Source organism: Tachysurus fulvidraco, chromosome 11 (assembly GCF_022655615.1).
Source record: "Tachysurus fulvidraco isolate hzauxx_2018 chromosome 11, HZAU_PFXX_2.0, whole genome shotgun sequence".
NCBI classification, from domain to species: domain Eukaryota; kingdom Metazoa; phylum Chordata; class Actinopteri; order Siluriformes; family Bagridae; genus Tachysurus; species Tachysurus fulvidraco.
Window position 1 is genome coordinate 6,904,981 of NC_062528.1, and position 25,362 is coordinate 6,930,342.

The 25,362-nt window shown below is 39.7% G+C and overlaps 3 protein-coding genes across 10 annotated transcripts; 1 reads left to right on the forward strand and 2 right to left on the reverse strand.

Annotated features, from left to right (window-relative positions):
- Nucleotides 1-270: 270 nt before the first annotated feature.
- Nucleotides 271-13,382, reverse strand: acad8 (acyl-CoA dehydrogenase family, member 8). 3 transcript variants are annotated; one of them, XM_027173937.2, is made up of 11 exons: nt 13,245-13,382; nt 11,419-11,519; nt 11,141-11,310; nt 8,221-8,330; nt 6,859-6,935; nt 6,616-6,753; nt 4,834-4,969; nt 3,252-3,349; nt 2,979-3,131; nt 938-1,040; nt 271-538 (listed from the first exon to the last, which is right to left on the reverse strand). In XM_027173937.2, exons 1-11 carry the CDS (start codon nt 13,360-13,362, stop codon nt 483-485), a joined length of 1,260 nt encoding a protein of 419 aa, XP_027029738.1. In that variant the 5' UTR covers nt 13,363-13,382; the 3' UTR covers nt 271-482. The 3 variants fall into 3 exon arrangements, 2 of the variants coding, with proteins under 2 accessions (XP_027029738.1, XP_047676472.1); XM_047820516.1 differs by having other exon boundaries at nt 13,333-13,363; XR_007144347.1 differs by lacking the exon at nt 271-538 and adding an exon at nt 2,140-2,233 and having other exon boundaries at nt 940-1,040.
- Nucleotides 13,086-17,701, forward strand: thyn1 (thymocyte nuclear protein 1). 3 transcript variants are annotated; one of them, XM_027173940.2, is made up of 8 exons: nt 13,086-13,177; nt 14,230-14,293; nt 14,363-14,520; nt 14,629-14,697; nt 16,170-16,262; nt 16,345-16,440; nt 16,862-17,012; nt 17,464-17,701. In XM_027173940.2, the coding sequence occupies exons 2-8, from the start codon at nt 14,245-14,247 to the stop codon at nt 17,508-17,510; spliced, it is 663 nt and encodes a 220-aa protein (XP_027029741.1). In that variant the 5' UTR covers nt 13,086-13,177; nt 14,230-14,244; the 3' UTR covers nt 17,511-17,701. The 3 variants fall into 3 exon arrangements, with proteins under 3 accessions (XP_027029741.1, XP_027029742.1, XP_047676476.1); XM_027173941.2 differs by lacking the exon at nt 13,086-13,177 and adding an exon at nt 13,316-13,453; XM_047820520.1 differs by lacking the exon at nt 13,086-13,177 and adding an exon at nt 13,491-13,552.
- On the reverse strand, nt 17,348-24,937 carry vps26b (VPS26, retromer complex component B). 4 transcript variants are annotated; one of them, XM_047820518.1, is made up of 8 exons: nt 24,817-24,934; nt 24,530-24,577; nt 24,244-24,483; nt 24,001-24,157; nt 21,736-21,900; nt 21,443-21,618; nt 18,952-19,094; nt 17,348-18,869 (listed from the first exon to the last, which is right to left on the reverse strand). In XM_047820518.1, exons 3-8 carry the CDS (start codon nt 24,464-24,466, stop codon nt 18,744-18,746), a joined length of 990 nt encoding a protein of 329 aa, XP_047676474.1. In that variant the 5' UTR covers nt 24,467-24,483; nt 24,530-24,577; nt 24,817-24,934; the 3' UTR covers nt 17,348-18,743. The 4 variants fall into 4 exon arrangements, with proteins under 4 accessions (XP_047676474.1, XP_047676473.1, XP_047676475.1 ...); XM_047820517.1 differs by having other exon boundaries at nt 24,244-24,495; nt 24,542-24,577; nt 24,817-24,932; XM_047820519.1 differs by having other exon boundaries at nt 24,244-24,499; nt 24,542-24,577; nt 24,817-24,932.
- Nucleotides 24,938-25,362: the final 425 nt, after the last annotated feature.

Genomic DNA, 25,362 nt, shown 5'->3' on the forward strand with positions numbered 1-25,362 from the left:
CTGTAGGCAAACACATGAAACATGGTTGCCGGTGTCGGATGGACTGATTGGAATTTTCTAAAAACGGGGTTAAAAATGCAGAGATTTCATTACCCAGTGTAAAAGGTGTGAATGAGTGAAGCACAGTGTGAAAGGTTTATTATCCCTATTTCTCGCCATCACACATCACAGAAACTGAAATAAATATAAATAGCTTTTGACCTCACACACATCCCATTATCTGTAATGATGAAACAACAACAACCTGACAAACCCACAAACCTCAAGACAGGAGTGTAATCAAACACTTTATTTTTCTTAATTGGTAATTTGTTCACCTACAGCATGTCGTACTAGCGCAAGTTCAATATGAAACATACGACAAAAATACACAACAGACATATTTCTAATTATAAACAGTCTCTCATTATACAGTATGATTGGTTATCTATTAGTCACTTCTACTGTAACAGAGTCCATGATGAGCTTCTGAAGTCCTGATTTCAAGACTCGGCCAGTAAATTTTTGGAAATGATCATCCTCATCACTTCATTGGATCCTAGAAGAAATAGGAAGACAGTGTAAACTCTAAGGGCAAAGAAGTATGTGAAGAATGAACTATAATATTTCTACTTGCACAAGGCTAAAGCTACCTTCACACATACAGTGATTTTATCTAGTCGCTGTACTACGAAGTCAGCAGTAGGCTTTTCTACTAGTGGTTTCCATAGTAACAAAATCGATCAGCGTCTGGTGCACCTAGCGTTCTAAATCGGTTTTCTTGCAGCTAAAATAAAACACTCTGGAGGAAGATTTGGCGTTTGTATATAAAATTCATTTATCTAACCAGCCAATGATGTAACAGCGGCAAAACATAACAATGTCGCCTTTGTCACCGCGAGGCGCTGTGTGTGAGAACATAGCATAAAGTCTCAGATGTTTTAGGTCATGGACTTGCCTTCTAATATCTGATGCACTCGGATATCTCGAACAAACTGTTGTACTGCGTAGTCTTTGAGGTAGCCATATCCACCGTGCATCTGCAGAGCCTGGTTACATATCTGAATTCAAAAGAAGAAATTGTGGTCATGTAATTACTGTGGAAAAACATACATATACCATGACGTGTGCTTTAACTCTCTACATTTGATTATATTGTGTTCTGGTAAAGTAGGTTCCTGTCTTTTGTATACTATCTGCTTAACTCACTTTGTTCTAGAGTAGTGTGATTTGAATTGTGTTATATTCTATACCATTGTTGATTTTTATAGTGTTGGTCTTCACATGGTTTTAGAGTTTTTACCAGAAGTCTGTTTTGTTGTGCATCATTGAATTTTTCTGTTTTTCTTACAGTCCACTCAATGAGTGATTAAGAACACATATGAAAGAAGACACTTTAAGAGGTTTTTAAGGATTTGTAAACATTCTCAAGTATTTCAGTATTTACCTTACCTACTATGGGGGAAATATTCATAGAAAAGCTCATAAAAGACAAACAGTTTTTTTTTCCACACAGATGTTTATACAGGTATCGTGAAAGTAAATGGATATCAAACCCATTTCTGCTTTCTGAGATGCCCCAGGTAAACTATATTTCCTTAAAAACGTCAGTTCATTTATCACTTCATTTACATTTCATTTAAAAGTCAAATATAATCATAATACATACGACTGAGAAAACTCTACTTTTCACCTACAGTGAAAGGAAGCCAAGAAAAAAATCTCCAAAAGGCTTCGAATTACAGATTAGACATTCTTATAATATGTCCGAAAACAGTTCGATTTTATTTCCATCATTTATACTTTCAAAATAACAGAAAACAAAAAAACGGCGTCTGCAAAAGTTTGGGCACCCTGCAGAGTTTATAGCATGCACCACCTCCTTTTTATCTGCAAGTATCACAGCTTGTAAACGCTTTTTGTAGCCAGCCAAGAGTCTTTCAATTCTTGTTTGAGGTGCAATACAAGATATTAACAGGGTGCCTAAACTTTTGCAAATGCCATTTTTTTTGTTTTCTGTTATTTTGAAAGTGTAAATGATGGAAATAAAATCTAACTTTTTTGACATATTATAAGAATGTCTAATCTGTGATTTGATGCCTTTTGGAGATTTTTCCATCTTTTCTTGGCTTCTTTATGCACAGTAATACAAATTTTTACCTGGGGTGCCCAAACTTTCGAGCCCCACTGTAAATATATTTCTAAAGCTTCGAAGATCCAGCTCATTGCTCACCTCGAGATCTTTTCAGAAAGCCTAGGTGCAGAGAAAACATTCACTTCTATAGCATTTTAGTAAAATATTTGATATATTTATTTATTTTTGAGACGTTCACTTTATATTTAGCAGATTCAGTAGGACACAGACAAAGAATATCATTGATCTAAATACTCTGTGCTACTTTAAATACTAAAGGAAGTATTTTTTCTTAAGACATTGTTTGAACACCGGCAGTGACTCAGCTTTTTTGGACATCTAGGGGAAGTTTATCCCACCACCTACATGCCAGGACACTGATCCTGATTCGTACCTTCTGTGTTCCTTGAAAGTGTAACACAGTATTTAAGTGTACGTTACAGTATGTATGGGTCACAACTCATCATTTTGGCTCTTTTCTACAATTCAGCCACATCCGATGGGTTTTCCAGACCACCGCACCATGGGAATATAAGCAATATATCTAAAATATGCACACAAAGGCCATTTTAAGGTTTTTAAGAATCCTCTTGATGGTGCATATCCACTAAAAGAAGTTGTGGCCTAATGGTTAGAGAGTTTGACTCCTAACCCTAAGGTTGTGGGTTCGAGTCTTGAGGAAGGCACCAAACCCTCCCAACCCATAAATGGCTGCCCACTGCTCCTGGTGTGTGTTCACGGTGTGTGTGTTCACTGCTGTGTGTGTGCACTTTGGATGGGTTAAATGCAGAGAACAAATTCTGAGTATGGGTCACCGTACTTTATTTCACATACACCACGCGAGTGCTCATGTGGCTGCACTCACCACAAAGCATTCATCAGTGGCGAAAAGTTTTGCCATGGAGCAGAGTGTCACAGCATCTGGTCTCTTCTCCTGCAGAGCGACGGCAGCTTGACGCACAAGCAACCGAGACGCTACCAGCTTGGTGGCCATTTCAGCCAGCTTAAACTGCAGGAACTGAATTCAGAACAAAACCCAAAAGATATTAATTAGCAGTACATGGATCAACTACACGGCACAGCTGTTTGAACAGCAGAACGAAACGATGGGAATGTAAATCACACACAGACTCTTCACCTGACTGTTTGCAAGAGGTTCTCCAAACTGTTTGCGAACACGTATGTGGTCTCGGGCGAGCAGGACAGACGCGTGAGCAGCTCCGAGGGAGCAGGAAGCTGTGGAGTGAGCACAAGTTAAACCCAGTGATTGGCTGAGGCAAAGATTGGGACTTCGCATGTTTTCCCTGTGCTTCAGAGGTTTCCTCCAGGTACTCCAGTTTAGCTAAAGACATGTTGGAGGCAGACTGGTATTTGTAAATTGTCCAAAGTGTATGAATGAGTGTGTGAGAATGTGTTATTGTGCACTATGATGCACTATAATGCACTATGATGCACTGGCACCTCCTCCAGCATATTCCCCACCTTGTTCACCAAATCCCCTGGATTACACTCTAGGCTCCCGGCAACTCTGTGAAGGACAAGTACTACAGAAAATAGAAGCACTACAAACATATGCAGCATTTTTATATATACTTAAGCACCAGTATTATTTGTACTCTTTGAGTAAAAAGCACTACACTTTACACAGCTGATTTAAAAACAAACCCTCACACATGCCAATTAGAATTGTAAATAATTTTCCCTTAGGCAATCCTTGTTTGCCGTAACCCCACCGACCCTGCAATTTAGGATGTTAAACAATGTTCACAATTTAGGACCGACTCGACTTTTTGCCGGTTGTAAATTTGCGTTAAGACCGACCAATTTTTTTTTTACTCTTCAAACAACTAATACAAAAGCAATACAATAATAATTATATTTTAGGAAGTATTGTAAATATATGAATTGCCTAGCCCTACATACAAACGAAGGCTACGTTCTTTCTTTTAAATAAAAACCCGTGACGTCATCTATGTTTACACTATTGGTTACCGGATGTCACACTATGGCCTGTGCGTATGGTTCGCGCTGCAGCTGCAGTAAATAAAATTTTTCGCGGTCACCGTTCAAAGTCATACGGGTTCGGGCACCATAACACATCTAAACACATGAAAGTTCTGGAAAAGCTGTGGCCCAGCATCAAAATAAGGTTTGCAATGATGCGCCCGAAGGCACGGGTTGAAGACTCAGTCAGTGACGTCACGATATGCTGATTTGTTTAAAGTCATACCTACGTAATCACCATCACCAAAATTGTACTTTTTTTTTTTTTACATTGAAACTTGAAAAAAAAATATATATAGACCTACCTACCGACACTTTTTTTTTTTTTACTATTACTGCAAACCAAAATATTTTTAAGGATGGACTTATTTTAAAGCAATGCCATATTTGCCTTTTGACCAACAACAAAAATTAGGATGAACAAATATAAGATAATACAAACATCAAATATCAATATCTTTGGTGCTCGTTTTCATGAAGGTTCTTATAACATCAGTTTTGATATTTCAGGACTAAATCCTAAACTTGTATGAATTGCATGTGTTTAGAAATATTTAAGTTATCTCAAGATTTAACAAACATCAGCATGTTCCCAAATGCCTACAGATGGCAAAGATGGTCACAAATCTTGAGAAAATCAGCCTAACGGTTTGAGGAGAGTGACTCAGCGTCCAGCTCAGCGGACACGTGTCACTGCTCATCGTCAGCTAGCTCACCGATATTAATTCGGCCTCCGTTGAGGCCGTGCATGGCGATGTTGAAACCCTGTCCCTCTGTTCCCAGACGATTAGCCACGGGAACCGCACAGTCTTCAAAGATCACTGCTCTTGTGGGCTGCGAGTTCCAACCAACCTGCGCAACACAAACAGCTGGACTGAAGCTGTGTCCCAAATGACATACTCTCTTATGTACACCGCACTTACACTATGTACTCTAAACCTCCAAGTGTATGAGTTTTAGAAAAATAGTTTTGCCTTAAACGGAACACTAACTTTTTACTAACTGAAAGTACAAGCCGTTTCTTACTCGATGACTCGGTAGCTTTAGCAAAATACAGTGAATTTGTTAAATAAAACACACAACATGAGCTCATTTAAAAGACGTTTGTAAGATGTCGTGTCCCCTATAATTCTGTCAGCCATCTTGTTTTCTCATCCAGAGTCAGCTCCTGGTAGCCCCCCCACCCCACGTCTCTTCCTCTACGTAAGCAAAGCTGCGAGAGTTTGAATTGTTCCACAGTTCAGTTTTGCGGTTGAATTGAAGTGCATCAGGTTCTTAATGTGCACTTCCAGTTGTTGGGATTTTCGGTGTGAACGCTCGACTCACAACATTTATACAAAATGGTGTAGGATAGTGTATATGTACCTGTATGTGATTTGGGACGGACCTTGAACATCATATTATTGCCCTCTAGCTGAGTTATTTTTTTTCTACGGTTGCAACTAGAGGTCTTCTCGGGTCTAAGGAAATGTACCCGACCCGAAGTGACCCGAATCAGTTTTTACCCGAACCCGATGTGCATATTTTTTTAAGAAAGACCCGAGACAAAACCCGAAAAATCAGACCTGAGTCTGACCCGACGGCTATTTTTTTAACGCAACTGGACCCGAATGTTGCACACACCGATGCAGCCCTGCACGCACCAGTCAGAAAGAAAAGTAACTGCTACAGCGTGGATTCAAAATTGATTGACAGGTCTGTTTCAATGTAAATTAGCTTACCGCCAGCAACAGGATGTCACAGGCGGTCTTGGCAAACAGAGGAGAGGTTGGAAAATGACTCGAGTCGATGCACACACACGAGGTACAGTAATTCGGTTCTTCTCGGGTCCGTTCGGTAAAAACACATTCATTTTAAATTACCCGAGACCCGATGGCGCTATTATTAGACCCGACCCGTGTCCGAGGCACACGTGAAACTTTTAGACCATAACCCTCTCGGGTCTCGGTCGGACCTCGGGTTTTCGGATCCAAGTGGTCCCGCGAAGACCTCTAGTTGCAACTAAACAAATTGATTTTGTGGCTTTTTTGTACTTTATTGCGGAAGACTACAGAATTGATGAAAATGCAAGCCCAGGATTCTTCTTGTAATCTCCTACCAGTGAAGACACAAAGGTCATTACATTCTGTGACAGTTGTGCTCATGTAGCTTTTGCTTGATTTTCTGTTCATTTATGCGAACCACAAAATTGCGAAATCCTGAAAGGACTGCTTAGCTGGGAGAAAAAAAAAGTCCCAAACAAAAGACTACGCAAAACAGACGCATCAGTGAATTACAGAGCTTTTGGTTTGGAACGCCGTCGATATTATGAAGAAGAGGAGCAAACTGCACTGATATGGAAAAGTGAAGCTTCATCTCAGCTCTTCTTTACTATCATTCAGGATCACAAGAACACGACATGAGCTGATGAGCAAAGCAAAACCTCAATATTACAGGAATTTTATCAGGACAATTCAGGAAGACTGTTTTAATTATTCCTCCAGAGGATCATGGCTTACCTTCTTCTCCTTTTTACCAAAACTGAGTCCTGGAGTTCCCTTCTCCACCACCAAACAGGAGATGCCTTTGGGGCCTTTTACTCCAGTACGACACATCACTACATACACATCTGTATCCCCTCCACCACTGATGAAGGCCTGATTGGGAAATCACACACACACACACACACACACACACACACACTCATAAACACATTCATCATTACTCTTTACAGTATGTTGACCTTCGGAAGGTCTCAGTACCTTGGAGCCGTTCAGGATGTAATGGTCTCCTTGTTGCTTTGCGCTGGTGATCAGTGATGCTGCATCGCTTCCACTCCCTCAAAGAAAAACAGGAAACGTTAAATGCTATGCTAAAGATGAGTTATGATGAAGATTGATAGACACGTGCAAACTAATTTCCTTTCAATAAAAAAAGATCAGTGACTATAAAAAACAACATGATGTCATATTGATATTCCAATATCACCACTCTATCACTCTAGGGTTTAACTCAACCTAAGTGTTTTCATTCATCGGTCTTCATCAATTCATCAATCGCTCATGAAACAACATGGAGCACGAGGCAGATATTCTGAGAGGAATTTGACGACTGCATATTTTTGGACAAATGAACACTTGGAAGATGATCGCTGCGTCTAACATCACATTGTCTGAGTGGGGCAGGAGTTATTACTCTCACCCCTGTCAATCTCAGCGGGATGCACTTATTTCCAGGGATTTCAGGACAGCGTAACAGATATTGCGTCATCGGGTAGGCGTGGCCTATTTGATAATCTAACCCTAACGCTAACCATAACCGTAGTTTTTGGTTGTTTATTTGTTTTCTAAAATAACTCTACCTGTATGGCTGTTTTGTCCTTCGTAGGTATGCTCTTTTTTTTTTTTTTGAAAGAGGGCGTTTTTCCAAGACCTCCGGAAACACGCCCACTTTACGTCGTGGTAACGAAACCCCTGGAATTATGTGAATGCCCAATCACAGCAACACCAGCCAATCATGAGCTTCTCTGATCTTGTGTACGAGAAAGAGTGCAGTCATATAAACTAACACAAAATAGAGTAAACTCTGTGAAATTTGGATAGAAATATCCCAAAAAAAACGTTTTTAGTTGCTTTGTTGCAGCATGAGCAGAAGCTCAAATAAAAAATGTATAGTGTTTGTCTTCATATCGCTCTGAAGAACCGTGTGTTAGCTTGCACCCTTCCAGTTGCCCCGCATGTGGAAATACCTTGAATACAGTCCAATTTCTTTTCTTTTATAAGATCACAATAAACCAAAGATGAGATTGATAAACGTATTTCAAGCCTATTTTTTGGACTGATTTCAAGCTTCACCAGTCTTGGCAGATTTTTCAACCAGATGTTTAGGATTTATGTCTAAAGATGCCAACTTTAATTGGATGCATGCGATGAGTAAAGGTTTAAAAATCGAATTATATAATATTAGGTTCATAGTAATCTTATTAAAAAAAAATCTAGCTACATTTGACTATATTCAGGTTGTATTTATTTGCTAAGGTGACATTGTAGAAACTGAGACCATCCAGTGTAGCTTGAGCTTAACATTTCAAAACACTATTATATTGATAAACCTCTGTGTCCTACCAGGCTCAGTCAGACAGTAAGAAGCAAACTTCTCCATAGAGCAGAGATCAGGACAGTACTTCTCTCTCTGTGCATCATTACCGAAGGTGTCGATCATCCAGGCACACATACTGCAACACACACAACAGACCTGCATTCAGGTGACACGAGTCGGCCGTCTTGTAAACAGAATCCTGGGTTATCTTGTATCATGTTTCACCCTGCTCATACTTTAATCTGGGGTAACTATTAATCTTGGCAATTCATAATAAGTTTTTTCACTCTGTTCATTCCAAAACCCTGGTTTAACCGTCTTCTTACTTGCATATTTGCAGCACCAGAAACCATGACTGGATAAATATAACATAAAAATGTCTTGTAATTTCACCTAAGTGAAAAAAGATCCTCTAAAGACACTATCTGAGACTCACAGAGACATAAAGAAGAAAAGAGAAGGAAAACACAGAGGTGCAAATGATATGAATTTTTAGAGAATTTGCATACTTGCAGTGTTAACGACCATGATTGGATAAATACGGAATGTAATAGTTTAAATAATGGTTTGTCTCATGCTATTGCATCAGTAAAAAAGAAAAAGTAAGTTGGTGCTGAATCGAATGCAATAAATACTGAATCGAATGCAGTAAATAATGAATCGAATGCAGTAAATACTGAATCGGAAGCAGTAAATACTGAATCGAATGCAGTAAATACTGAATCGGAAGCAGTTGGTGCTGAATCGAATGCAGTAAATACTGAATCGGAAGCAGTTGGTGCTGAATCGAATGCAGTAAATACTGAATCGGAAGCAGTTGGTGCTGAATCGAATGCAGTAAATACTGAATCGGAAGCAGTTGGTGCTGAATCGAATGCAGTAAATACTGAATCGGAAGCAGTAAATACTGAATCGAATGCAGTAAATACTGAATCGGAAGCAGTTGGTGCTGAATCGAATGCAGTAAATACTGAATCGGAAGCAGTAAATATTGAATCGAATGCAGTAAATACTGAATCGGAAGCAGTTGGTGCTGAATCGAATGCAGTAAATACTGAATCGGAAGCAGTTGGTGCTGAATCGGAAGCAGTTGGTGCTGAATCGAATGCAGTAAATACTGAATCGGAAGCAGTTGGTGCTGAATCGAATGCAGTAAATACTGAATCGGAAGCAGTTGGTGCTGAATCGAATGCAGTAAATACTGAATCGGAAGCAGTTGGTGCTGAATCGAATGCAGTAAATACTGAATCGAATGCAGTAAATACTGAATCGAATGCAGTAAATACTGAATCGGAAGCAGTTGGTGCTGAATAGAATGCAGTAAATACTGAGTCTTGGGCTCCATGCAAGATCTCACCATGTGGCGTTTCAATGATCATGAGAACAGTGAGGAATCAGCCCGGAACTACACGGGAGGATCTTGTCAATGATCTCAATGCAGCTGGAACTATAGTCACTAAGAAAACAATCGGTAACACACTACGCCGTGAAGGACTGAAATCCTGCAGTGACCACAAAGTCCCCCTGCTCCAGAAAGCCCGTCTAAAGTTTGCCAATGAATATGAAGAATGAATCAGAGGAGAACTGGGTAAATGTTTTGTGGTAATTTGAGGCCAGAATCGAGCATCAACTCAACACGCCATGTTTTGGAGGAGGAGTGCTTCCTATGACCCCAAGAACACCATCCCCACCATCAAACTTGGAGGTGGAAACATGTGTTTTTCTGCTAAGGGGACAGAACAACTTCCCTGCATCAAAGGGATGATGGACGGGGCCATGTATTGTCAAATCTTGGGTGAGAACCTCCTTCCCTCAGCAAGGGCATTGAAAATGGTACATAGATTGGTATTCCAAGACAACGAGCGAGACTCGAACCCGTAACCCAAAGGTTGTGGGTTAGAGTCTCGGGCCGGCCACGACTGAGGTGCCCTTGAGCAAGGCACCAAACCCCCCAACTGCTCCCCGGGCGCCGCAGCATAAATGGCTGCCCACTGCTCCGGGTGTGTGTTCACGGTGTGTGTGTTCACTGCTGTGTGTGTGCACTTTGGATGGGTTAAATGCAGAGAACAAATTCTGAGTATGGGTCACTGTACTTATGACGTATGTCACGTCACGTAATGACCCAAAACACACAGCCAAGGCAAAGGAGTGGCTCAAGAAGAAGCACCTTAAAGTCCAGGAGTGGACCAGCCAATGTCCAGACCTTAATCCCATAAAAAAATCTGTGGAGGGAGCTGAAGGTTCGAGTTGCCAACGTCAGTGTTAAAACCTTAATGACTTAATGAAAAATCCCTCCTGAGATGTGTACAAACCTGGTGGCCAACTACAAGTAACGTTTGACCTCTGCGATTGCCAACAAGGGTTGCGTTTTTCTGGGTTTTTTTGTTGTTATTCTGTGTCTCACTGTTAAAAAAAAAAGACTGAAGGAATTATTCTCTGATTTGCTTGGACGCTTGGGAATTATAGATGAGTGTCCTCACTGCCTCCGCCTTGTGTGTGTGGAGTTCGCATGTTCTCCCCGTGCCTCGGGGGTTTCCTCCGGGTACTCTGGTTTCCTCCCCGGTCCAAAGACATGCATGGTAGGTTGATTGGCATCTCTGGAAAATTGTCCATAGTGTGTGAGTGTGTGAGTGAATGAGAGTGTGTGCCCTGCGATGGGTTGGCACTCCGTCCAGGGTGTATCTTGCCTTGATGCCCGATGACGGCTGAGATAGGTACAGGCTCCCCGTGACCCGATTAGTCCGGATAAGCGGTAGATGAATGAATGAATGAATGAATGTACTCACTGTGGAATTTGTCGAGTCGGGGAACTCGTGATAGTCGGTAGTGACAAACAGGAAATGTTGGTGAGTTTCTCTTAAATTTGGTTAGACAAAATAAAGCCTTTTACGGTGGAATCTACTCAGCCTTGTTTGTTGTCTGGTAAACCTTAACATTTATACTGACTTGTGAATGCTGATATAAGCCGTGGTGCTCGCACAACCAGTGGATAAAGCTTCAAAGATGATGGACGTGTCGAGGCGAGACAGTCCCGAGCCCCCAACATCCGGCTGCACATAAATTCCACCAAAGCCAAGCTGGGCTGCTTTTCTCATGGTTTCCACAGGAAAGAATTCCTTTAGAAAAATATATACACATGATATGGGTTTCATAACGCATAGCTGTGGTTTAGTTTTTTTGTTGTTTTTTTTAAAACAGATTCAATTTGAAAACCAGCCTCTTACTTTCTCGTCCCATTGTGCCATGTGTGGTGCCATTTCATTGGCTGCGAAATCAAACGCCACTTTCTGAAATTCTTTTTGCTCATCTGTGAGACCTACAGAAGCTAAAACAAGAGAGAGAAATTATTTAAACAAGATTTTCTAAAGTAAATACAATATTTGGATGATACTACAAAGTACAACAATCATACATTCATCATCATGCAGAATTAGCTAGTCACTGTGAACAGATAATGTACGGCAAATCATATGGCAAAAGCTTTAATTGTTTTGAAACTGCTGTGGAATAAAAGAAATAAAAAAATAAAGTTTTTATATTTTTACATTTGAACTAGTCTATCTGGGTGATTGGAAACTCTGAAAAAAGGAATCCTCTGTGATTTTATTTCACGTTTCACACTACTCATACTTTACCAGTGTTAACAATTAATCCTGGCTATTTATAATGGTTCACACTGTACATTCCCAAACCCTGGTTTAATCTACTTCTTATTTGCATATTTTCATCATCTGTAATCTTGATTGGATTAATATAGCATGAGTCTTGCAATTTCTCCTAAGTGAGTAAAAAATATCACCAGATAAATCCTCTTCGGCTGTTTTTAAGCTTCCTGAGACTCATAAAGACAAAAGAATGACAAAATTATACGACATTCTTTTCCAAGTAAAGTCAAATCAAGAAGCTTTTATTGTCATTTCAGCCATATATAGCTGTAGCAGTACACAGTGAAATGAGACAACGTTTCTCCAGGACCAGGGAGCTACATTAAACAAAGACAGAGCTAAGGACTTTGTAAGTTAATCCTAGATACATAAAGTGCATCTGTGCAACCTGGTGCGAACAGTGTGAGACAAGACATAAAATACAAGACATTACACAAAAGACAATAAACAGACGCATACAGTAAATACTGTATGTTTAATCAATATTGCATGTGCAAAAATACTGGAATGAACACATTAGTATAGCGGCAATTACCTGAGATATTGTAAAGTATTGTGTAAAACAGCAATCGACTGAAATGTGAGACAGCATGTGCAAAGAGCAAAAACAGTGTGTAAAGCAGCATGTAAACAGTTTGATGGATGTATATTGGAAGAGTGCGTAATTGCATTACATTTACATTTCTAGCATTTAGCAGACACACCTATCCAGAGTGACTTAAAACTTATTTCAATTTATACAACTAAGCAATTGATGGTTAAGGGCCTTTCTCAGGGGCCCAGCAGTGGCAGCTTGATGGACCTGGGATTCAAACTCATGACCTTCCGGTCAGCAGTCCAACACCATAACAACTAGGGTACCACATCCCTATCCATACAGTTGATGTGTGGATGTGTGTGTGTGTGTGTGTGCGCGTGTGTGTGTTGTGCTCAGTACAGTTCAGTACAATTCAGTTATTAAAAAGTCTGAATGTTTTTGGGAACTCCATGTAAACTTTGAGTCATTGTTTACTTCAGACCATTATTTTTTCCACCTTAAATGCAACTACTCTCTCACATCCCAAAATGTCTTATTTCTCCAATTCCACAGCATTCTTTATTTTGATTTCTTAACAAATATTATTTACAAAGCTCTGATTTTGTGGTCATCTTTTTAATGCACGTTAAATAAAGTAAAAGTAGTAAAGCGTTGACGCGCCCAGACATAACATGCGGTCGCCTGAAAAAATCAGAACGCTGATTGGTTGAAACAGATAGGCGTGTCTGATGACGTAATTCTTCCTCTGCACTTTTTTTGTCAAGCTCACGTCACATGCAGGTATGAAGGTGAACAGCCGCTCGCAAAGACACGCAGATATAAAGTGCATCATCAGAGTTTTACTTACGATCGATGCAGGCTGCAATTCCTCGTTTCTGTACACTGTTACATATTAAACTTCTACTTCTGTTAATGCTACATGAGGCAGAACGTACCAGCCGCCACAGAGACGCAGCCGCCGCCATTTTGATTCACAGAGTCAGGGTCACAACCCAGGGTTGCCAGATCCGCGCTAAAACGAGCAGCAAGACTATTGTACACAGTTCCTTTCTAAAAGTAGGCACTATACCGATACTAAAAACGTACAGATTCGTTTACACTATAAATAAATAACTATTATGAGATAAATACTTAATATAAATACTTTACAAATAGGTAAGAAAACATATACTTCATTGATTTTTTTTTACTAATAATCCCTTACAATGTATTGTTTTTTTTTTTTATTAAAATACAAAACGACCATCCGTTATATTTAAAGCCACTAACAGGTGCAGTGATTATCATAATAATAAGCTCATGTATTATATAAAACTTTTTTTTTTTGATTTAACACCCTGTGATGTCGGGTAGATAACCATTCGGGAATAATTCTCAACGGAATAATAGTAAAAAAAAAAAAACAAGCATTTAATCATTGATTGTAATTACTGTACTTCTACCGAAAATATAGATATAAATCCACCGATATCGCGTATCTGGCAACCTGATCATGTAGGTGAAAAATCATGGGTAATGTTGTTCATCTGTACTGTAGTTCTGTTTCAGTCGATCATAAAGGGTACATCAAGAACGTCAAGTGTGATTTATGCATACAGCAAGTCAATGGAAAATTGAGAGTTTTATAGGAAACATTTCTTATAAATTAATGTTATCCTGGACGCTAATGGTTTTAGTATTTTGCTATACATCATCTGTACTCATGTTTTAAAGTGAAATTCCTATTTTTAGTCATTAATGATGGAATTAACTGCTCCCTGGGCTTCACTATAATGCCTGTGATAACTGATAAATAGGTCAGGGTTAGTTTTACTAATATTTTAATTTTGCAGTTTTTCGTGTGAAACATGGCACCAAAGAAGAGGTCTCGAGGTGCTGCCATAGTGAATAAGAAAAGTAAGCAGCAAATTCTATTATACAGTATGTTTGTGGCTACAGATGTAAACACTGTAATTGATAATGCAGGTAAAGCCCTCGAAGATTCATCTGATGCTGAGGATGGTGTCAGAGGTGGTAAAAGAAAGAAAGCAGCATCCGCAAAAGAGTCAGTGAAAGCCGCTTACACCCACTGGCTGATGAAGTCTGAACCTGAGAGCCGGATAGAGAATGGAGTGGATGTGAAGGTAAACATAAAGGTCCTGCTTTCTGTTCATCTGCATCCATCTCATCCTCTGTTTAACCAAAGTAATATTTTTCTTTATTTTTCAATTTTCTTTAATGAATGTTTGCAGTTTGGAATTGAGGACCTGAAAGCTCTCCCTGATCAAAGAGGCTGCTGGGACGGAGTGAGGAATTATCAGGTAAAAGTGATGAGATGAAATGCCACTCATTACCTTGAAACACAAAACTCTCTGACCTCTGATCAGTTTAAACCACCTTTAATCTGCCTTAATCATGCATTGTCATCTTCCCTTCCTGTTTATATAACCCATAACGACAGTACATGCTGTGATAGGAAAATAATCAGCTAAGTCTGGAAGTGTTTCATTCATCTAATAACAGCAATTTGTCAAGTTTTCTATTGACTGGAAAATAACATTGTACTTTTATTTTTATCCATTTTTAGCTAGATCTGATGTTTTAAACCCTGCAAAACAAGTTCTAAAGTCTGCAAGTTTGTTATAAAGTGTCCTCACCAGCTACTTTCTCTTTCTATTTTGATTAACTAGGCAAAAAAGTACAACCACTCATGTGACTAAAAAACAAGAAATACCTGTCCGGAGCTCTGTTACAAAGCTTTGACGCTGGAGTTCTTCCATATATACTAAATAAACATGCCCATGTCACTATTTCTGGAGCAACTGCTGTGCAGGTTCCGGTGTCAGGTCCTATAAAGTTGATATATAAGCGACATAGAACAGGTGCATCAATATAATATAAAGCTGTGATGGGCTTTGCAGCTGATCAAAAGGTGTTCACTTGGGATTCAAATGAAGTATTTACCACACCTGGCCAAACGTTTGTGGACACCTGACTATCACACCTATAGGTGCACTTTAAACATCCCAGTTTGGATTTTGTCTCCCTTTTGTGGTATGATAGCCTTCACGTTTCTGGGAAGGCTTTCCACTAGATCTTAGAGCATGTCTGTGTGGATTTATGTTCAAGAGATCCTCCTCCAATGGAGGTAAACAACTCAGGGCTCTGTACAGGACACTTGAGATCTTACGCTCCAAACCTGTCAAAGCATTACTTTGTGGAGCTTGCTTTGTGCACAGGGGTATTGTCATGCTGGAACAGGCTCGGGCATCTTCCTTCCAGGTAATGGAAATCGTAAAGCTACAGTATACAAAAGCTTTTGTGGTAACAGTTTGGCTAAGGAGCACATATATGTGTGATGGTCCACATGGGTGTTGTAAGAAACTAAATTGATGAGGGTGAAGATCTTAATAAAGTATTTTATTCCAGTGTAGCAGTGACAAAATAAGTGAAGTTCTTCGTGTTTGATCAACCAATGGCTGGGTGATGCCATTGCAGATGTCTTTAAAATGGTAATCATGGTCATGTGTACATTTGCTTGGGATTATTACAGGTGGTATCACCAAAATGGGCAGGTAATACTATTGTTTTAAATGAAATCATAGTCACGTAAACCTTTTGTTCACCGATGGCCCTTGATGTCCAGCTGCCGCTCCTATGTTGTACCATTAGAGTTCTAAACATATTACTTTATGATATGTAAGCCTTTTTTGGAACAAGCTCCTTCTGTTGTGTATCTTTGAGTTGAATCTGGGTTCAGACGATCTGTAATTTCTGTGCTGGGGTCTTTCAGGCTCGTAACTTCATGCGAGATATGAAAGTGGGTCAGCAGGCTTTCTTTTACCACAGCAACTGTAAAGAGCCGGGAATAGCGGGTATCATAAAGGTGAGTATGACAATGCAGACTCGGTGTAACTGAAATTAAACACGTTGATATTTCTTTTAAAGATGCAGCATTGACATTCCAGATTGTGAAGGAGGCTTATGTTGACCATACGCAGTTCGACAAGAAAGACGTGCATTATGATCCATCCAGCAAAGCCGAGAACCCTAAGTGGAGTATGGTAAGGTCCAAGATTTACTTTATCTGGGAAACAAGCTTTCCTGGTATTTTAATAATTTCCAATAGCATCATTTTCCTGAAGTCCTCTTAAACACCAATTTGGCAACAACTTTGGCAACAACAATTTATTTATACTTTTTCTCTCTCGATGGTCATGTTACCAGAGAAGCCATAAAACCATCTATAGACTTCTTAGAAACCGCAGTTACAGCTTGTAACAAAGAGCTGAAAACCTTTGGCAAATAAACAAATCAGACCTTCTCGCCATTTTACCACATGAAGCACACGAATATGAATGAATCACTACCCAATCAATCAGAATAGAGTATTGAACAACGTCATGGTATAAACATTAACACAGGCAGCTGTTGTGTTTTTCGCTGAAGAGTAATAGGATTTTCTGTTGATCGATGTTTGTGTAGGTGGATGTCCAATTTGAGAGGATGACCAAGCGCTTCATTCCACTGACTGAGCTGAAGAAATATCACCTGAAGCACAAGAGTGATGGAGGAGCACTGAGTAACATAGCCCTGTTCACCAAAGCTCGGCTTTCAGTGCAGCCTTTAACCACAGGTCCCTCCCACTTTCTCTCTAACACACACACACACACACACACACACACACACACACACACACAACCTGTTCCACTGTCATGTGACAGTCGGAAGGTGGGGAAGTCGTGGCCTAATGGTTAGAGAGTCTGACTCTCAACCCTAAGGTTGTGAGTTCGAGTCTCAGGTTCCCAGCCACGACTGAGGTGCCCTTTAGCAAGGCAGTGAAACACACACTCCCCCACACACCCCCAAACTGCTCCCCGGGTGCCGCAGCATAAATGGCTGCCCACTGTTCCGGGTTTGTGTTCATGGTGTGTGTGTGTTCACTGCTGTGTACACTTATATAAAATTACAGAACATGTCCAAAATATTTATTTATATAAGGCATTCTTAGAAGTTTTATTTGGTGATAATTACAGTGATGGTTTACAGTTATTCACACATGATCCTGACTTGTTTTTTCTTTTCAGAGGAATTTGACTTTATCTCGAGTTTGGAGGATACAAACCCCCTGTGAGGATAAAAACCCTTAGAGGTTATATCTTGGATCTTCACAAATGTTCTTGAAGTCCATACTGACCACCAAGATTAATGCTTATGGTTTATTAGCTGTTACCCTGTACAGAGAAAAGCTGGTAAACTTTTGTAGCTTTTGTTGCAAACCAAAAATCATTTCCAATCCATTAAACTTCCAACTATGTTCTGCTACCCCACTTTGTTTTTATTTTTGGACAAATAATTTGACCCAAAGATAGCAAAGTTTATTCACAGTATGGCTCATTGTGCAAGAGTGCTTTCCACCATCACAAAACATGGAAGATTGCTTGACCTGAGCGACGCTAAATGGCAAGATCGAGAAATAAAGAGTTCATCAGAAATAAAAAGCACCCATCAGAAATATGACCCATATTTTCCCCATTGTTCCTAAACACCTATATGGAGTGTCCATGTCTAATACTTTTGGACTACATACATACTTTTAGCACATACAGGTACACAGAAGTAGTAGAAATTTAAAAGAGGAAAAAATCCATAAGAAAATATATATTCAAAAACATTTGATCTTATGAGTTGTCGATGCTGCGTATGATTTAACAGGAAGGTGGAACATTTCTGACCTCTGTGCATGTTATTTATTAGTAGCAGGTTAGCTGCTACTAATAAAGTAGTTGGGTTGTACTACACACAAAGTACAACTTATCTACTTTGTTAGGGTTCAGGAGACCGACCCATGTTTCCCATTTTCTTTGGTATTCCTTAGTCTCGAGTTCGGAGTTTTAGCTAAACGCAGCATGAACGTCTGTAGCGTTTCTGCACTGCCTCTTCCCTGATTCCAAGAATACAGAATAATATTGTGTGCAAATGGATTACGGAGAAGCTAACTGTAAATAGAGCAACCTCTGACAACAACAACACAAAAAATTCTCCCAGTGTTTAATTGAGGCTCATTTACCAGAATAAACACGACGTTAAAATAATTAGTATTGATTTGATCGGAAAGATAAAGGAATGTTTTTGAATGATGCAAAAAAAATCGGATATTTTTAAGTAGAAAGCTTTTGTTGGATAGCTACTTATTTATAATCGACAGGTTTGGATGGAAATCTCACCAATCGACATGTACAGGTCTAAAAATTGAACACCTGGATGATATTTGGGAATGATCTGCTTTCCCGTCGATCCCGAACTCCTGTGCTGCTGAGCCCTCAGGAACGTTTTTTTTTTTTTAAAAATATAAACCACTAGCATTTCACTGAACATTGTCATTAACCACAGCACTGCCAGCTTTCGATCCTTCAAACCTCTGAGATGCTATGGTGGCCTGTTGGGACATACTCCTCTTGACGATGTCTCCTTTTCTCCACAGTGTGATTTCCTTCACAAAGGAAAATAATAGATTATACTTTTTTTCTTTGCACTGTTATACAATCTGTAGGATTTCATGAAGGATACCGCACCTGCTGTTTGAAGTAGCGTCTCTCCTCCTCGTCTATAAGGACCAGGTTCAGATAATATCGGACAGAGTACTTCTTATTGATGTCTTTCATGGTGGGAGTCAGCTCGTAGCCAGCGAGAAATAACCGGATGGGGATCGATTCGCCTAATAGTAAAGGGTAAACAATGCGTAAGAGGGGTAGAAGTTATTTAAACGTGTGTGTGTGTCAGTCTGGGAAAGACATGCTTTTTATATTACAGTTATACGATTTTAGTTTGTCTGTCTGAGATTCTCATTAGTGTGATATCTAAAAATGATTAAAGTGGTTGAATGTTAATAGGATGTAGGGCTGGGCGATATGGCTGAAAACTGTATCACGATATCAGTGTTTCATATCGGTCGATATGAATGTAAGGAACAGGAGAAAAATATATTACATTTAAATATTTTTATTTTAAGCTTAACCTTCCTCTGATCATAATCCCCTCAGTTATTAAGACAGAAATGTCAACAACCAGGAAAACCCAAATAATTAAAATGTAAACATAGGTATAAAGTCACAATGAAAACTTAACAATTATCTCTTATATTTAAGGTGCAAAATGAAAGAAAATGTAAGAAATGCTTAATAAAGTGTAATAAAATAGTGCAATGTGTTCAATATAAACATAGAGAAACCTGAGAATTTAGTGCAAGTGTAGTGCGAGGAGGTTCACTAGCTGTTCACCTTCTGGTGAATAAAGTGTTTTAAAATATGTGCAGTGTTTTGTAAACAGAAATAAAACTGAGGTAGACTGAGATACATCTGTAAAATAAAAAACGAACCTGATACACTACAGTAACATTGTTTGAAATATAAAACCTGCAGAAATAGGAAAAAGTAACTCCAAGTTATTCAAGTATATTTTCAGTCCAGGTTTTGTGCTAGGAACACCAGATTTTTGACACTGTCTGGGTCTAAAGCTGCCCTGGTGCCCAAACTGACTTCCTCTTTTATTTACAATTTCCTCGCTCGCTGCGGCTCATTTTCTGCTTATCAGTCGCCGGTTACTGAAGAGGAATCCAGCAGACCGGCACGAGACAACGATATGGCGCAAGCAATCTTGATACTGTTACATGACTGGCTGTTAGCGTGTCACTCCCTAGGTCATGATCGTTTTATCGCCCAGCCCTATTAGCGTGATATCTAAAAATAATTAAAGTGGTTGAATGTTAACAGGATGTATCTGGATTTTCAGTGTAAGCAGCACAGACAAGCTGAAAATAGCTGAAATGGTCATTTTTTAGTAGCTTCCTTTATGTGTCATAACTACTGAATTTGCATGCTCGACTACTGCACTGCTTATTGCACAACAAACGTTTATAGTGTTACTCCACAGTCCTACACACGCACTGCCACTTTATGACTTTAATTATGACCACTGTACATCTTTGTTCTTAAACTGCAATCGTGTAATATATAATAGTTCATCTGTAGAGAAATCTCAATCTCAGTCTGTAAATAACTTGGAGAGTTATGTATCTGTACATTTATTCTTTATTTCTCATGGTATTATTATGTGAAATGTGCACAGGTCTTTAACTGTTAAGTCTTAGGGCCTTTTTACACCTGGCCAGTTCATGTGTTTTCTCTGATCCTATAGCTATCTGATTTGTTAAAACTGTTCCATTTACATTAGGCCACATAAATGCATCCTGGCGAATCGGATATCAATCTGATCTTTCTACTCCCGCCCAAAATGCAAATATATTTTACCTCATTTCCGGGGTAATTGAAATGGAACACACTTTGGTGTGTGCGGTTTTCAGTATGCAATCATAAAGAAGATGAAAAAACTTCTTACGATGGTTATGCTTCAAAAAACAGCATTTACTGTTTGCTGCATTTTCACTGATGGCAGCAGTGCATTTTAAGACCCAACGAGGCGCCTGGGTGAAAGATCACTTGCAAGTGACGTACATCCGTTTGGGAGGAGTATAGCGCTTATGTACAGTATGTGGCTTGAACAACCACATTCATTTCCACCTGTCCAGTTTCATCTGAAATGTGTCCCAGACCACCTCCTGTAGTGGTTTGAACCATCAGATTTATGTCCGTCTAGAAAACGTTTCGGAGGGCATTTAGACCTGGGCTTTCCATCGGATGGCTCTGATCACAGAAAACGCATGAAGTGACCAAGTGTAAAAACCCCCTTAGTCCTTAATATCGCTCTGTTGTTAAGTCTTAATCCTGAAAGTTGCTCTTATGTTAAATTTTAGTCCTGGATGTTGGTGTGTGTGCAAGCTTCTCCAAATATTGGGATTTTGCAGTAAAATTTCAGAGGGACTGATTAATTTAAAAAAAATTGATAAAGTATTTAAAATGCTGGAACTGGTGACTGACATTTATTGAAAAGAGAATTTTTGGTTCAGCGGAACATTTTCAGTAGATGAACCACTTTCCCAGGCCACGTCTCGTAGTATGATTTTCTAAAAGTAATACTGACTATATGGTTTGAATGTGTTTGCTTTACCTCTCACTGGTGCTCCGTCCATAATCTCGTATTTGGCAATGGTTTCATTTTCATGATAGACGCTTGGTCCCGTACCCGTCGTCTCTCGCTTTATTATATCAATCTCCATGTGCTTTATTTTTATCCTCACAAGAAGGAAGTAGATTTTCCCCACAATCACATCTTTTAAGTGATATCTATATGCAACAAACAAAAGTAGCTTTCTAAACACCCTGATCATCAGCTAGAACCTGCTGGAAGTACATTGCAAGTCTGATATAGTGTAATATGAAATAGTTCATTGTGGTACTTACTTGGATTTGTTGTACTCAAACTCAATATGCAGACAGTCTTCAATGCCAACCTCCATCTTGATAGAGGAGTTTAACTCGGGGTATGTGCACAGCGTGTGCACTACGATTTCCATTTCCTTGGTGATGTTGGTCATTCTGCGGCTTATCGTCGCACGAAGTAAGTACCTACAGGTGACAGAGACCAAACTGTAATGCTGCAATAAAAACAAATCCTCATGGGGGAAGATCAGACATAAAAGTATCCTAATACAAGAAATCTCACTTTACAGTGAATTTTTAAAAGAGTGAGAAATAAATCGCACAATGTGGGATAATTTAAGAGGCATTTGTAAAATGTCTTGTCCACCAGACTGCTGTCAGCCATTTGAAAAGAATTTTCTTATCCAGCGTCAGTGCCTGGTAGCTCTTCCGCCCTTCACCTATGTAATCAAAGCTGTGAGTGCTGAGTGCATTGAAGTGCTCATCCTCTCGTTGGAATACTCAGTGTGAACACACTACTCGGTATGACGTACAATAGTGCATACGTATTCACTGCACCTTACAGATGGAGCAGGATTAGTGGTGCATTCTGTACTGTACTGTGCCCAACAATCTCTGATCAACACTGCCCCTAATGACCAAATCACTGATCACTAATGTCCCTAATGACCAAATCACTGATGTCCCTAATGACCAATCACTAATGACCAATCACTAATGTCCCTAATGACCAATCACTGATCAACAATGTTCCCAATGACCAATCACTGATCAACAATGTTCCCAATGACCAATCACTGATCAGCAATGTTTCGATTACCAATCACTAATGCCCCAATAAAAAAAAAAATCACTGAACAACACTGTTCCCAATAACAAATCAGTGACTACTAATGTCACAGATGACCAATCACTAATCACCACTGTCCCCAATAACCAAACACTAATGTCCCTAATAACCAATCACTAATGTCCCCAATAACCAACTACTGTGGCAGCATTTATCAGTGGGTGGAGCACCATAATGGCAGGTAATGCTGCATTCACACATACTGTACAGCGACACACAGCGGCAAAGGCACTAGGGACGCTTAGTGTTTCGGTGAGAGCTGATGATGTGAGCGACAGAGTCTACTGGTGACCAGATGTAGGCATGTCCAGTGACGCAACAAAGTTAAAAGCAGTTGACTCGGTGCAGCAACAACCAACGAGAGTAAAGACAGTAGAGAGCATATGGTCCTGCCAAAGATTACACACTGCTTTTCCTTCATCTCACCTGATATGATGCAGAGTACCACCGTTCAATATTATATACAGACCAAATATCCCTCCAGAATGTTTACCTTTAGCAGCAACAAAGCTGATATGGAATGCAAGCACATTGTCAACCACAGATAAACATTATTACTGTGTGTGTGAGTATGTGTATGTGTGTGTGAGAGAGAGAAAGAGTGTGTGTGTCTATGTGTATATCTGTCACCATGGGCGTAAATCCCGGGGGACGGGACGGAGGGGACGACCCCCATCCGAGGATTGAGAAAAAAAATTTATTTAAAAAATATCGCACTCTCTATTGTGAAAAATATATGTATGTATACCTAAATAATTGTGTAAGTAGAAAAAAACCAAACGCAAAAATGCATTTAGAAACAGTTGAGTTCCCCCTCCGCTTCCTCACAGTGGTTTGACCCACTGCCTGCTTTCCCAGTTCATCTCACCTACTCTGCACACACGAGTCAGGTGTGTGGCTGCGGCTCAGTTAATGTTCAACTCCATTAAGTAGGGGATTTTACTCACTTTAAATAAAGCGATTCTCTTTAATTTAGTTGATGCAGACTCATTCATAAATTTGTTGCGGCAAAAATGCTGATTACCGATGTAATTTTCCATGAATCTGCTATATTAGCGATTTAACTTAGTTAACGTTAGCTTGTTTACAATAGCTTGTTACATAGTGCACTGTAACTAACCCCTTCAAAAATTGCTCATGAGAAATTTTATATTTATTGCCCCCCCTACTGTTAAATGAAATTTACGCCCATGTCACTCACTCACCTTCACGTTCTGGCCTGTGTATGGGTGTGTGTGTGTGTGTGTGTGTGTGTGTGTGTGTGTGTGTGTGTGTGTGTGTGTGTGTGTCACTCACCTTAGCTTCACGTTCTGGCCTGTGTATGTGTATGGTTGTGTGTGTGTGTGTCTGTGTGTGTGTGTGTGTGTGTGTGTGTGTGTGTGTGTGTGTGTGTGTGTGTGTGTGTGTGTGTGTGTGTGTGTGTGTGTATCAATCACCTTAGCTTCACATTCTGGCCGGTGTATGACTCGTATGGTTTCTCCACATGAGAAAACTCGAAGTCGAAAGACTGGGAGTTGGAAAGTTCTCCTGGTCGCGCGAGATCCTTAACCAGGGAAACAAAGTCATGGTGGTTCCCTCTGTCATAATACAACTCTAAACACACACACACACACACACACACACACTCAGAATACTGATCCAGGATAAATGCGTGGAATGAATGTATGTAGATCTCTCACCGATCTGTCCGAAGAATTCGATCTTGATGCCATAATGCTCAAGTTTCCTCCCTGGGTTTTTCAGTGTGATGTTGACTTTACCGCTCACCGTTTCACCGTCAAGGAAAAGGAAATATTTCTCCCTTTTGCCATCTTCACTCTTGTGCTCGGCTTTTTTCCTCGTCTCAGCGTCGCTTAACACTATGTCGATGTCTGCGCTTTGGCCAAAGCCGAAAAAGCTCATAGCTGTGTGTGTGTGTGTGTGTGTGTGTGTGTGTGTGTGTGTGTGTGTGTGTGTGTGTGTGTGTGTGTGTGTGTGGTTGCGAAACACTTGTAGCACGGGATATGAAACTAGCTGAAAGTAAAGAAAAAAGTTCCGTTAAACTAATAAACACATAAACACGTTTAAAGTATTTATACTTTAAAAGACACATTAACTTGAGGTGTGTTTATAATGTACCTCACTACAGTTATAGTAGTAGTTATAGCGCGTGCTACCAAAACTACATGAAGTTAGCAAGCTAGCAAGGGGACAATTTAAAGATTTTATTAAATTCCACATCCTGAGCTGAAATTATTATAAAATGTTGATACCTGACAGTCAAATGCTTATAATTGATTCTCAGACGTCGGTTGTTTTAAAGAAGACTTGCTTTAACAGCTGCTAATGTCAAAGGCTGTGTTCCAAAAGACTTCCTAAGGGGTAAATTCTGCACTAGATAAGGTTACAGAAGATGCTATGTCGTTTACTATGTAGTGCACTTCTATAGGAGGTAAAGACCGGTTTGTGATTCGACCATTTTATTAGACACTTTCGGGAAAGACCGTTGGGTCTGAAAAAAATTCAGAATAAAAGTCTAACAAATGTTTCAAAATAAAGCTCCCCGGATACTAAATATTAATTTATATATAAATATAATAATATATTCATCCATTCATTCATTCATTCATTCATTCACTACCTCTTATCCGAACTTCTTGGGTCACGGAGAGCCTGTGCCTATCTCAGGCGTCATCGGGCATCGAGGCAGGATACACCCTGGACGGAGTGCCAACCCATCGCAGGGCACACACACTCTCATTCACTCACACACTACGAACAATTTTCCAGAGATGCCAATCAACCTACCATGCATGTCT

What these genes read in the sequence shown, in the direction of transcription:
- vps26b (XM_027173938.2), bottom strand. Translation starts at nt 24,466, where the DNA reads ATGAGCTTTTTCGGCTTTGGCCAAAGCGCAGACATCGACATAGTGTTA. An exon ending in GGCCAGAATGTGAAGCTAAG is followed by an intron (nt 21,901 to 24,000) that starts GTGATTGATACA and finishes TGTCACCTGTAG; the next exon opens with GTACTTACTTCGTGCGACGA. An exon ending in TTTGAGTACAACAAATCCAA is followed by an intron (nt 21,619 to 21,735) that starts GTAAGTACCACA and finishes TGTTGCATATAG; the next exon opens with ATATCACTTAAAAGATGTGA.
- acad8 (XM_027173937.2), bottom strand. Translation starts at nt 13,362, where the DNA reads ATGGCGGCGGCTGCGTCTCTGTGGCGGCTGGTACGTTCTGCCTCATGT. An exon ending in TGGCACAATGGGACGAGAAA is followed by an intron (nt 11,311 to 11,418) that starts GTAAGAGGCTGG and finishes ATTTTTCTAAAG; the next exon opens with GAATTCTTTCCTGTGGAAAC. An exon ending in AACCTCTTGCAAACAGTCAG is followed by an intron (nt 3,132 to 3,251) that starts GTGAAGAGTCTG and finishes TTCTGAATTCAG; the next exon opens with TTCCTGCAGTTTAAGCTGGC.
- thyn1 (XM_027173940.2), top strand. Translation starts at nt 14,245, where the DNA reads ATGGCACCAAAGAAGAGGTCTCGAGGTGCTGCCATAGTGAATAAGAAA. An exon ending in GAATAGCGGGTATCATAAAG is followed by an intron (nt 16,263 to 16,344) that starts GTGAGTATGACA and finishes TTGACATTCCAG; the next exon opens with ATTGTGAAGGAGGCTTATGT. An exon ending in AGTGCAGCCTTTAACCACAG is followed by an intron (nt 17,013 to 17,463) that starts GTCCCTCCCACT and finishes TTTTCTTTTCAG; the next exon opens with AGGAATTTGACTTTATCTCG.